Source organism: Ceratotherium simum, chromosome 23 (genome assembly GCF_057802395.1).
Source record: "Ceratotherium simum simum isolate JZ-2026a chromosome 23, ASM5780239v1, whole genome shotgun sequence".
NCBI lineage: Eukaryota > Metazoa > Chordata > Mammalia > Perissodactyla > Rhinocerotidae > Ceratotherium > Ceratotherium simum.
The window spans coordinates 39,879,133-39,892,214 of record NC_141922.1 but is presented as its reverse complement, the minus strand read 5'-3'; the positions used below and the strand labels follow the sequence as shown (position 1 = coordinate 39,892,214).

General features: G+C 40.7%; 1 protein-coding gene across 4 annotated transcripts in view; it reads right to left on the bottom strand.

Annotated features, from left to right (window-relative positions):
• The window catches only part of STK3 (serine/threonine kinase 3), a 290,389-nt gene extending 278,221 nt beyond the window's left edge, over positions 1-12,168 (bottom strand). For 2 of the 4 annotated variants that reach the window (XM_004431201.3, XM_087447594.1), the window contains exon 1: positions 11,988-12,166. In XM_004431201.3, the coding sequence (XP_004431258.1) occupies positions 11,988-12,013 (26 nt within the window). In that variant the 5' untranslated portion in view covers positions 12,014-12,166. Of the gene's footprint in view, positions 1-7,569; positions 7,660-11,987 lie in introns of all 4 variants that reach the window. The other 2 variants (XM_087447595.1, XM_087447596.1) reach the window with 2 other exon arrangements.
• Between the last annotated feature and the right edge of the window lie 914 nt (positions 12,169-13,082).

The window sequence follows — 13,082 nt, the reverse complement described above, 5'->3', positions numbered from 1 at the left end:
TTATGCACCCCTATGTTCATTGCAGCATTATTCACCATAGCCAAGAAGTGGAAGCAACCTAAGTGTCCCTCGACTGCCGATTGGATTAAGAAAATGTGGTATATATATACAATGGAATACTACTCAGCCATAAAAAAAGACAAAATCGTCCCATTTGCAACAACATGGATGGGCCTGGAGCGTATTATGTTAAGTGAAATAAGCCAGAAAGAGAAAGACAAACACTGCATGATCTCACTCATATGTGGAATATAAACCAACACATGGACAGAGAAAACTGGACTGTGGTTACCAGGGCAGTGGGGGTGGGGGGTGGGCACAAGGGGTGAAGGGAGTCATATATGTGGTGATGGACAAAGAAAAATGTACAACCCAAAATTTCACAATGTTAGAAACCATTAAAACATCAATAAAAAAAAATAATAATAATAAAAAAAAAAAGTGTTTTTAAAATTTTTTAAAGTAAATGCTTAAGTGGTTTACTTCACTTATTTGGAAAATCTATTACATGGTATACTATACTGCCCAATGATGCTAAATATCTTTAAAGTGGTCACCATATCACTATTTTGGCAGGTTCTTTCACATCACATGAGTTTTTTATGAATATTAATTAAAGCAGACTAACCAAGTGCTGAGAGTCTACATATAAGGGGGGGAACCCCATTTTCTTATCATTGGCCTGGTACTTCAATTCTCTTCTAGTAGGAGAAAAAAGGTTGGAAGTATAAAATGAGAATCAAGCACATAGAAGGAAAACTCAATCTACCAGGAAAAGAAAATCAACAAAATACTTTCTTCTCAAGAGTTAATTAATATATATATATTTTTAATTTCCACTGGAATTTTATGGAATTCCATTGTTTAATTTGACCCTTGTTTCTTATCATTCTTAGGAATTACATGAACTATAAATTTTATTCAGAGCAATCATTTCTCTTCAATCTCCATGATTCCAATTTCACTGATTATTAAAAATGTTTGAATAGATGATCATTGGAAAATGGTTGCTGACTGCAATTTGACTGCAAGATGACAGACTAATTCACATTATCAACTTATAGGTGCAACCTTATGTCTTTTAATACAGTAAGTAATTATACCAAAACTAATTCTTTCTAAAGCTATGTGATACTCTGACAAATGTAAATTACCAACTATGTCACTGAGTCAAATAAATATCTCATTTTATTTATTCAAAAGCACAATAAAATTTAACAAGAAGGGCTAATACCAAAACTAAAAAGAAATAACATACGGCATTTAATAGCCATACATGCTTCATTTTGCAATTCATCATACTGTAGTCAGTTAGCACCGGATTTACAAAGCAGCCTCAAGATGTCCTTGAATTTTGTTTGTCTGTATCCAGATACACTTTTACGTATGCAAGACAAGGCAGGCTAAAAGTTCTACCTTAAAAAATAAGGCCTGAAATCTGATCTTATCATTAGTGGTGTTATTTGTCTTGGATTCTTTTATTTTCTAAATCTTTTTCATTTAAGAAAAGAAGAAACTAGGTCACCTGAAACATTTAGAGGCGAGAAAGAAGTGAGGCTGGATATAAGGATGACAATGAGTCAAAGGGTAACGAGAGTAAGATAGGGACAACATGAAGATACAAGTCCACTCTCAACAATCTCCATCACAGAATTCGTCTATACATGCCCAATTTCTGACTCCAACTGAGAAAAATAAATGTATGGTGGAGACACTATCCAGGGAAAGAAGCTCAAAACTGCCAGTGCCATCACATTTTTGATAGTACATCCCATAGTTTGAAAGAATGAGTCAGTTCTATCTATGAATAAAACACTATTTGAAACTAACACCATATTAGTGCCAGGGTCTTGAAAGTCAGGGTCTTGAAATACCATTTCTCACTAAAAGAATGTAGGGCTTCTTGGAGAAATGGTTGATTTCAGATCTGGGACAGGAAATGGACAAGATGAGCCCTAAATATTTATCAGCGCAGATAGCAAGGAAGCTATCAAAGACCACTAGGGTCATGTTGTCTCCTGAAGGGACTCCCACTGACCAAAAATGGGACACTTCAAGCTTCAGCAACAGTAACTGCAATTGATTAAAATCCATCAAACATGTTTAAATCCATCAGCTGATAATGTCATTTAAAAAAAAGAATTGGTCCCCTTTGGAAGAAAATAGGGAACAGATTCATTACCTCGAAAACGAGTAAATAGAGGGAAAGAATCAAGTATTTATCCTGTCTTTCCTTTATAAACTATACCACTGGGTAACCAAACAGAAAATGAGGGAAGTGACTGTTTATAAAAACATTCTGCCTAATAAATAAAAATAAAACTATGTATTTAGAATATCACCATTTTGCAACACCCAATGAATTAACACAAATAAGCACTAACCATCAACAGCTGCTAAGAACACAAAAAAGAGACAACTAGACACTAAGTGACTCATATAGTCTTGCCAAACACCACCTGTAATAATGCCTAAGGGATCGAACTTGAGTCTGATCCAGTCTCTGGATCCAGCTACCCACTTGCAGGAAATACGGAGGACAAAGGAACATGTTGAACTGTGCCTTCAGTAAGCAATCAGCAAAATCCAGGCTGTGGGAAACTACAGTCCAAACAGCCCGGGTTCTTCAACAGGAAAAAGAAAAGGAATGGAGGACTAACCTAAAGATTAAAAGTGATAACTCATATAAAAACTATTTTTTAACCAGCAAGACTAACCTAGTGTGTCTAGCAATGCGCATTTAGGTTATTACTATAAAAGCCAGGATAGGGGCCGGCCCGGTGGCATAGCGGTTAAAGTTAAGTGATTAAGCGCTCCACTTCGGCAGCCCAGGGTTCACCGGTTCGGATCCTGGGCAGAGACCTACGCACTGCTCATCAAACCATGCTGAGGCGATGTCCCACATACAGGAAGTAAGGACGTACAACTAAGATATACAACTATGTACCGGGGCTTTGGGGGAAAAAAAGGAGGAAAAAAGAGGAAGATTGGCAACAGATGTTAGCTCAGGGCCAATCTTCAAAAAAAAAAAAAAAAAGTCAGGATAATGGTTACTTATGGGGAAAGGTGGCTGTGACTGGGATAGAGCACTCAGAAGGGACTTCTAGGGAGGGTGGCAAAGTTCTATTTCTTAACCTGATTGGTGATTACAAAGGCATCTGCCTTATACTTATTCATCAAGCCATACATTTGTTTTTTACTGATGTCTTATTTTGCAATAAAAAGATTTTTTTTTTTTTAAAGATTTTATTTATTCATTTTTTTCCCCCCAAAGCCCCAGTAGACAGTTGTATGTCATAGGTTCACATCCCTCTAGTTGCTGTACATGGGACTCGGCCTCGCGTTGGACGGAGAAGTGGTGCCTTGGGGCGTGCCCGGGATCCGAACCCGGGCCGCCAGCATCAGAGCGCGCGCACTTAACCGCTAAGCCACGGAGCCGGCCCAAAAGATTTTTTTTTAACAGCAGGTTACCACGACACCAAACATTTCAACACCTAACAAAGGCTTGGTATGTTTCCCACTCTCCAGTCTAATGTGGTGAAAATAAGAAGTTAAAAAAAGAAATCAGTGACCATCGTTTCCTCCCTACCCACTTCCTCTTCTAAGGGAACCACCTAATATCACATTTTGGGCCAAAGAGATTCACTTTCCTGGGAATTTGGAATTCTAAGAAAGAAACTATAGATACCCAAACCTGTTCGTCTCCCAGTCTTCCCCCACCCCCCAAGTTGCTCAAATCCAAAACCAAGGAGCCAGAATTGATTCTTTCTTCCTCATTCTCCACATCTAGTCTATCAGTAAGTCCTGGATTTCCAACTCCAAAATATAACTTAAACCTGTCCACTCTTTCCATCTCTACTGACCGCACCATTTCTAACCATGAACTAATGCATAGCCTCCTAACTTGTTTCCTGCTTTTATTCCTAATCCTCTACAATCTATTCTACCCAAAGCAACCAGAATAATCTTTTAAAAACATAAACTGATAAAAAATTCTGCTTAAAACCCTTTAACAACAGCTCATTGCACTCCGACTTAAATCCAAATTGCTTTCCATGGTCTGCATCACTGAATCCCTGCCCATCTCTCTGACCTCATCTCCAACCACTTTCTCCCATTCTACAACCCAGCCACAGGGGCCTCATTTCAATTCCTCCCACACCCTAAACTTTTTCCCACCTCCAAGCCTTCTCATAGCTTTTCCCTGTGCCTGGAATACTCTTTCCGGCTACTCACACAGATAACTTCTAACCTCACATTGCGGCTTAAGTATCACCTTCTCAGAGAAGCCTCCTCCAACTGCCCTATTAAGCAGGTTCCACCATTTTTCTCTATTGGTACATACTACTTCTACCCTTCATAGGTCAAGCTCCAACAAGAGTGTATCTTCTATGAGGGTAAAGATCTCATCTATTTCATTCAACAATGTACCAAGCATTTGGCATCTGAAAGGTAGTTAATTAATAACTACGGAATATAAGAATAAATGAGCAAATGAATGAACTCAAGGCTGACAGCCAATTTCTGCCATTAGCAATCATCATGAGTAAAGAAAGCCAGTTTTTAGAAAGAAACAGAATAGAGCAACTCAGCAGACAGGAAAGATCATGTGGCTCTAGAGAGTGTCAAGGAAATTAGCCGCCTATTATCTTTAATTTATGCTTTCTTCAAAATGCAAAAAGTTCACCTAAATTATAAAAATAATTTTCGGGGCCAGCCCAGTGGTGTAGCGGTTAAGTTCACGCGCTTGGCTTCAGCGGCGGGTTCTCCGGTTCCCATCCTGGTACGGACCTACTCACCACTCATCAAGCCACACTGCAGCGGCATCCCGCATAGAAGAACTAGAGGGACCTACAACTAGGATATACAACTATGTACTGGGGCTTTGGGGAGAAAGAAAAAAAAAAGAGGAAGATTGGCAACAGATGTTAGCTCAGGGCCAATCTTCCTCAAAAAAAATAAAATAAAAAAAATTTAACTCGCATTCCTTTCCACTTACAGAACTCTAGGTCCCATGAATTCAAAAAACTAAAAATGAAAAAATAATCTGGACAGAGAATAACATTCTGTATTTTGAATAGAGAAACTACCTCATCCTTGGAAACACATATACTCAACAATTTCCCCAATTTTATGAGTTTGTGTCAAGATATTAATATTTATATCAAGATATCTGAAAACATCTGAAAATTTTACTCTATATTACCTCTTTACTAAGATGTCTGATATAATATAAAATCTATAGACTAATTCAGAACCCACATGCAATACTACCATGTGTACACCTCTATTAATTATCACTAATGTTATTAGCTTTCTGTAATTCTCATTTTGCTACAAAGTCATTTTTCAAGATATATCCTTCGATGTACTTTTAGAAGTTCAAGGTAATCTGCACTTTAATATTCACGGCATGCAAACACTGAACTTATTTTTCTGTTTACATACTTGTTACTTTCATTTATTCAACTTGACACTCTATGTAGAAAAAACAGTTGTAATAAGACATTTCAAAGATAGAATCTTTGTTCTAAGAGCTAAAAGCTTCTTGAAATTAGAATACTCCTAACATATGAGGCAATTCAAATAAAATCACAACAAAAAAGAAGCTTGGGACAAATAAAAAAGAAAGTTTCTATCAGATAGTATAAATTTTCTCTTTAGAAGAAAAGTCTAAAGACCTTGGGTAGTTAGAGAGGGTGGAGCTGGTAGGGAGTCAGAAATTGAGGTCATCATAATTATTGTTGGATGTTTCCAGAGCATGGGGTCATTTGACACCAGAAGGCAAATGAGCCTTTGCCTCGTAGCAACCTTCACGTACATTTTCCTTTGTAAACTCTGTCAGACATCATAGACAATTGTTTTCCATTTCCCCGTACTTAAATTGGGACATATACAAAGTGTTCAAAATACAGCAGCTTTTAAATAATACTTTCCTCTCGCCCCTTCACCTTTTCCCTTTTTAGACTCTCAAAGAATATGCCTATTGTATGTATAGGTTGTTAAAATTAAACCACTCTGGATTCCCTCGGCAATACCATCACTGAGCTTTTAAGTTTCAGGATGGAGTTAGAAATGAAATCAGTTTCCTGACTGTCACTACTACATATACCAACACTGTTTTTTCAAACTACAGGTCACAACCCATTAGCAGGTTATAAAAATAATTTGGTGGGTCATGACCAGTAGTTTTTCAACAGGAAATAGAAAAATACCAGAAAACACTGCACATAGTACATTTCATGAAACTTCTGTTTTAGATTTATTTATATGTGTGTACTGGGTCTCATCACCAATATTTTTTAAAAAATTGAGAGCCACTAATATATGATGGCCTGAAATGACAGTACCTCTAGTTCAACACAGACTTCTCTGAAACCAGAAAAATTAAATTCTAAGCACTTTCCCCCCTTACCATCCAAACAAGAAGTGCTCAATTTAAACTTTTTTATAAATTTTTTTTTATTTATTTTTTCCCCCCAAAGCCCCAGTAGATAGTTGTATGTCATAGTTGCACATTCTTCTAGTTGCTGTACGTGGGACGCGGTCTCAGCATGGCCGGAGAAGTGGTGCGTCGGTGCAAACCCAGGATCCAAACCCGAGCCGCCAGCAGTGGAGCGCACGCACTTAACCGCTAAGCCATGGGGCCGGCCCTCAATTTAAACTTTTTAACGTACCAATATATGCTATATCTCACCCTCTTAAAGAACAGTGGATAAATTAATCATTGCCTAGAGTTGAGTAAAGATTGAGTTTACCTCCTGTCCTAATGTGCAACTGCAGTTTGCTCACCAGGAACTGCTCCAGATTTTATTGTCACACTCCCTCTCTATAGGAAGAAAGAGCCAATTGATTGTTTCCATCTACAGGGGCTAAATCAATTCTAATGGTGTTGGCGTCACCCCAAATTAACCAAGAAAAACCAAAGCGAGGCCAGATATACTTTAGGGTCAAGTTGTTAATGCGAAGAGATACTCCTGTTTGCTCGGTTCTTTTCCCCCTGGACTATATAGAACATCTCCTCGATTTGCCAGCCTCTAAAGTTGGGGACTTCCCCCAGGGCCTCCTTCCTGAGGCTGCTGCCTTTGTCTTCTTAAGAGTTCTTAGGGTTCATCTTCTCAAAGACAACTCTAGCTCCCCACTTAGTGAATCTGATAATAAGCACACAAGAATTTGACTTTCTAATATTCCAAGGACACATGAATTAGGAATACAGACATAAAATGAAGCGCACCTCCCCTTCTCACTGTAATGTCTTCATGGTTTTCCTGATACCCTACTATCTACTTATCTGGTTTGTTGCTGCGTCCCACCCAACTCAATTCCTCACAGTTGAGAGTTCCCTGCTCTCTGTTTATCCCCATGCCTGATTTCTGTCCTAAGGTCAAGGCCACTGATGCTACAGGCTGATGTGGGCTTTTCATGCTGAGGAACATATGAATACTTTCTACTTTACCCTTCTATATTCTCATCCCTTTACCTTTGCTTTTTCATTTCATAATTACCTTCTGACAGATAATCCATTCATTCAAAACAACACTTTCCCTTATGAAATGATTGTTTTCTTACCTTCACTTTTCATTTGTGTGAATGTACTTCGTAAACCTAACATTTTTACTTCAATCTTCAACTTTACTTCCTCCAAACTACCTTTTCACACTGTAAAAAAAAAAAAATTTGCCACAGAATCCAACTATTGTTTAAATCAAAGAACTCTCCTCATGTGTCTTGAGAGTAAGATTCAGTAGCTTACTCTCTTTTTCTTATCTTTCCAGTGTTTTCCACACCAAGTTTTCCTCCAAGTATATCTTAACGAATTTTAAATAACTATTAATCCTATATTTTAACTGAGGAACAAGGCTGGTCTGGTAAAGTATATGTCTCCAGCAATGATATTCCATCCTCTCTTTGACAAGTATTGTATACTTGTCAAACTTGTATAACTTGTATAACGAGTTATACTTGCATAACTACCTACCCTCCAGCAACCAGAGACCTGTCTACCATAGAGACCCACCTCCCCTTCTGTGAATGTTCCACATGATGAAAAGCTCATGTTTTGGTCATTTCCCTTTCTACCTGTCAAAACTCACATATTGTGTGGTCATTTTTCTCTCATCTAACGGTTCCCCTACAATGAAATCTGATAAACTCAACCTACCAAAATGCTAATAATTAATAACCATTTAATGGATTTCCCTTCCCAGAGGGACTTTATTTTAATACGGACTTCCGAAGATCTTTGTGACAGAACTGTTAAGAACATCTGGGGAATCCAAAAGCCATTCTGATACCTCAAGTCAGTGACATGGGTGACCACATCTATTGCCTATGTTTAACACAAGTCAGGGAGACCAAATCAATAATGTGAGGGTAAGAAGGGCCTTACAGATCATCTAGTCATGAGTCTCAGACCTGGCTGCACATTGGAATCTCCAACTCCCAGAGGAGAAGAATGATACCCAAGGAAGCAAATTTCAAAGTCAGTGACTAAGCTGGGCCTAACACCAGGCCTAATGCTACATCAGATATATAAGAACAACATGCTAAAAGTATATAAAGACATGTAAGGAAATGACAAATACCCAATTCAGGACAGTGACAACCCTGTGGGGGAGGGGGAAGGAATGTAACAGAGAAGAGATATACTTAGGGGGCTTCAACTTTATTGGTAATATTTTATTTCTAAAGCTAGGTAGTGATACCGAAGTATTTATTAAATTAGTCCCCATTATCTATGGATTGTCTAAAATTTTGCAATTAAAGAAAACAATATGAAGATGACACATACTCAAATGGATATCACATTAGAAACACAGAGAAATATCTTAGGCTACAAAGTACTCAAATAAGATACTGTATGAAGCAGGCCTTCAAGGAAAAATAAAACACAGATTACTAGTAAAAAATAACATAAACTTTTCTAAAGGAAAAGCATGAACAAAGGCAAAGTTGGGAGTACCCACAGCCTACAACCTAAATAAAGAACAATATGCAAGATAAACTAAAGCAAATAGTATTCTATGGATTATTAAGAGGTTCTGTAGGACAGCAAAGCGGGGAATAGAAGGAGGTAAGGGGCAGGGAACCAGGTTCTGGTGCCCCGTGCCTACTCCAAACAGAGCCTTTCTGCTGTTAAAATGTTTCCGCTGTTAAAAATTTTTGAAAACCACTGGACTAAAGTGCCCAGTTGGAAGGCACGGCTGTAAATCAAGTGTGAGGGTCATAAAATCCTGGAATGGGGTAGTAGTTCTGTATTGGAAATGAAATGGGAAAAAAAAATGAACCCACAGACTTTTTCATGGAAAATTTGACAGGATCTAATGATAAACTAGATGGGATAATGAAACAGTGGATTTGTAGGGGTCGGCCCAGTGTCGCAGCAGTTAAGTACACGCGCTCCGCTCTGGCGGCCTGGGGTTTGCAGGTTTGGATCCCGGGCACAGATCGACGCACTGCCTGTCAAGCCATGCTGTGGAGGCATCCCATATAAAGTAGAGGGAGATGGGCATGGATGTGAGCCCAGGGCCAATCTTCCTCAGGAAAAATAGGAGGACTGGCATCAGATGTTAGCTTAGCTCAGGGCTAACCTTCCTCACACAAAAAAAAAGAGTGGATTTACACGAAAAAATCAAAAATATCAACTGAGCAGCAGCTGCTGGTCATACAGAGTTGAACATCAGCAACATAAATATCGCCACATAAAAATGTCTGAGCCCTCAGGAAGTGCTACTCAAGGCAGAAAAGCAAAGTGGCATTCTTACACGGATTAGGAAGAGAACAAGCAAAGGGGACCAGAAGACTGTAGAAACAGACGACAACCACATCATGGAACGCAAAGGAAGCAAGCGAGTGTTTGAAAAAGAGGCATCACTGTACACAATGAGAGGGTTCATAGCCTTTGCAGCCAATCAGACCCAGAGTTCTGGCACCTCCTCCACTTGACCAAGTTATTTGACCTCTCTGAGCTTCATTTAATAAGGAAAACATAAACCAACAACTAACATTACTGGACACATTATGGAGCATTGTGCTAAGTGCTTTTAACACATGACCTCATTTAACCCTCACAATACATTTTACAGATTAAGAATTAAAATTTAATTTAGTACTTAGCATAGAAAATTGCAGAGCCAGGATTCCTATTTCTCAAGACATTAAAATAAAGGAATGTATATATAAAGTTCCTGGCAAACAGGAGGACCTCAAAAATGGTAGCTATATTTTATTATTAGAAGGTAATGATCAATACGGACAACACAAAATTTACTGTGAGTAATCCCAGTCATAGCCTTCCAGGTGGCAAACTCACTTAGCATCCTCAACTACAAAACAAGATTAATGCCCGTAATCCAACCTACTCAATACAGTATTGAATTAAATGATGTTATGAAGGATTAAATGATATTATGAAAATACTATGAAAAAATATTAAGAGATATTAAAAAATAAAGGATTAATGTCACATATCTTTTGCTCTTCAGAAATGCTTTCCTGGATCAACATAAATCTCTCTGAAGAGAGCTAAAAATAAGTCTGTTAACTGTGCAAGCACCATTTTGAAAAGTATAAGTCACCACAGAATGGTGATATACACCACCCACGCCTCCCCCTGACCCCTCCAGGTTCTCTAACGTTCCCGCAAGGGCAGGGGTTCTCTTACACCTATAATGAAACTCTGATAGCTCAGAGTAGAGCTAATCAATAGAGAGAGCTTCTACTTCAATTCAGAGCTGTTCAGATTGGCCTTATGGCACTATCTCAGAGATGCCCCCGTACAATCCTTCCAAAACAGCAAAGAAAAAAAAAAGGTTTCCAATTTTCTTCTATAGTATTAAAACTGGGTGCCCAGTCAATACGAGAATTCAGACACTTTACGAAATGTCAGAAAAAAATCTATCAAGGGGTCTGTCTGATAGCAGGTATCTTTTAGAAAATCCTCCACGACTCCCCTTTGTGCACCTGAACAGATGGTTTCCAGGCCTCGAGGCTCACCATGTCTGGTGACACAATTCACAATAGCACACAAAGTTCCTACCTTTTAAATTATTCCGTGTTCTTGAATACACCACCTTTCATCTAAAGATCTCTAGGTATCAAAACAAGAACTCTTTAAACTTCACAACAGCACTATCTGGGAGAGAGATTAGTACCCTTATTTTATAAACTAAAAATGAAAGGCTGAGGTTAGATGTTTTACCCAACATCAGTTAGTTGATTCATTCTTCGGGGGGGGGGGGATGCACATTATGAACATATATCAATGGAGAGCCTAGATTTAGCTCACTTCAAATATTAGTTCAAATGTAGCTACCGTGTACTCTGACATTTCCAATATATCGAAGATTAAATCCAAACTAAGAGTAAATACCAAAGCATCACTATTTTTACATGCTAAAAGAAAAAAAAAGCTATATGAGGAGGGGTTCTAATTTAAGAATCCTACTGTCTTGCATCCATAAATACTTTTGAACTTGAGGGAGGGGAAGGCACACCTGTCAGCGCAGCATATTCACAATAAGTTTACAGACTGTGTAGCTATTAATATTTAATTCCTTAAACTGTAAATAAACAATCCGCCTTCTCAAAAAAGGCAATATTATGAAAATCATTTGAGAAGAAAACCAACATAGCTGTAAGAAGCCCAATAATTTCCTAGGTTTACGTCTCCCAGGCTTCGTGAACTTGCCACAAGGGAAAACTGCCCGCCCAGGAGTCCGGCCGCGGGGAGCCCGGCGCTGCCCACCGACGCTCCACGCGCACCAGGCCCGGCCGGCCGCGGGGGAGGCGAGCTCGGCCTCCCCTCGGGCCCCCTCGCCCCGTGGACAGACGCGGCCGGCACTCGGACCCGCCTCCCGACTCTCGGCGCGCCCGCCTCGGGGCCCCGCAGCCGGGGAGGGGGTCGCGGTCCGGCCCGGCCTAGCCGCCCCTGCCCCGCGGCCGCCGGCGCCGCCTCCCTCCTTCTCCCCGCTCCCCGCGTTCTTTACCTTTTGGGCGCCGGCGGCTGCTCCATGGCGGCCAGGGGGAAGGAGCGACCTGGTGGGCGGCAAAGGCCGGTGGGAGGAAAGGGGCCGAGGCACCGGCCGGCCGAGCCAGGGGAACCAGAGAGGGAAACTCCAGGAACTCGGAGCAACTTTCCCGTAACTCTGCAGCGGATCCCCACCCCTCTCCGGAGCGCGGCTCCTCCCGGCGCGCCCCGCCCCTCCGCCGCCCGCTCGGGTCCAGGAAGGGTGGGCGGAGCCAGGCGCTGGGGTGGGTGGGCGGAGCCGGCGGCGGTCCAGGGAGGGTGGGCGGAAAAGGCCTTGGTGCAGGCGTGGTGGGCGGAGCCAGACGCTGGGGAGGAGGCGGAGTCGGGGGCGGAGGGAGAGGCCGGCGGTAGTGCAGCGAGGGGAAATAAGGCGGGGAGACTGGAAGAGCCAGAGGACGAGGCCGAGTCAGGACCGAGAGCCGCTGTGTGCTGGCCAGGGGCTTGTTCCTTTGCGCTATCCTAGAGCTACTGCCCCTCAGTTGCCTTCATTGCTTTCACCCCAATACTATTTGACTCATTTCTTTAGCTTTCTCAAGGATACATCCCAAACATCTTGTACAGCCGTTTGAAGTATTACTAACTGCCCACGCTTCCCTCTCTAGTTCTGTTTGTAATTATTGGTTATGTTCTTTCCTAGCCATTTGACATTTGTAGCTACAGTACCAGGGATACTTCTGGAAATTCTTGTTTGATGTTGATTGTGAACAAGCTCCTCAATACATTTCACAATAATTACATCTAATTACAAAGAAAATAATTACTGCAGTGAGATCTCTCAGTGCACCAAATTCAGTGCACTGTGGTCTTGCCGGCTGTTCAGTTGGGTAACCCGGCAAACCTATCGCAAATTAAAGTGCACAGGAAAGCACTCAAAAAAGTTTTTCTTCTCTCTTGCCACCCTCTCCCTCCAACCTGTTCCCAAGGCCCTTACCCCATTGCCGTTTGACCCCTTCATGTGTCTATATTGTGCATATGCCATTTTACCTTAAATTCCATATATAGATATCTTGCTTATGACCATATACAGCTGCTAGGTAATGAGTTTGCTTGTTTT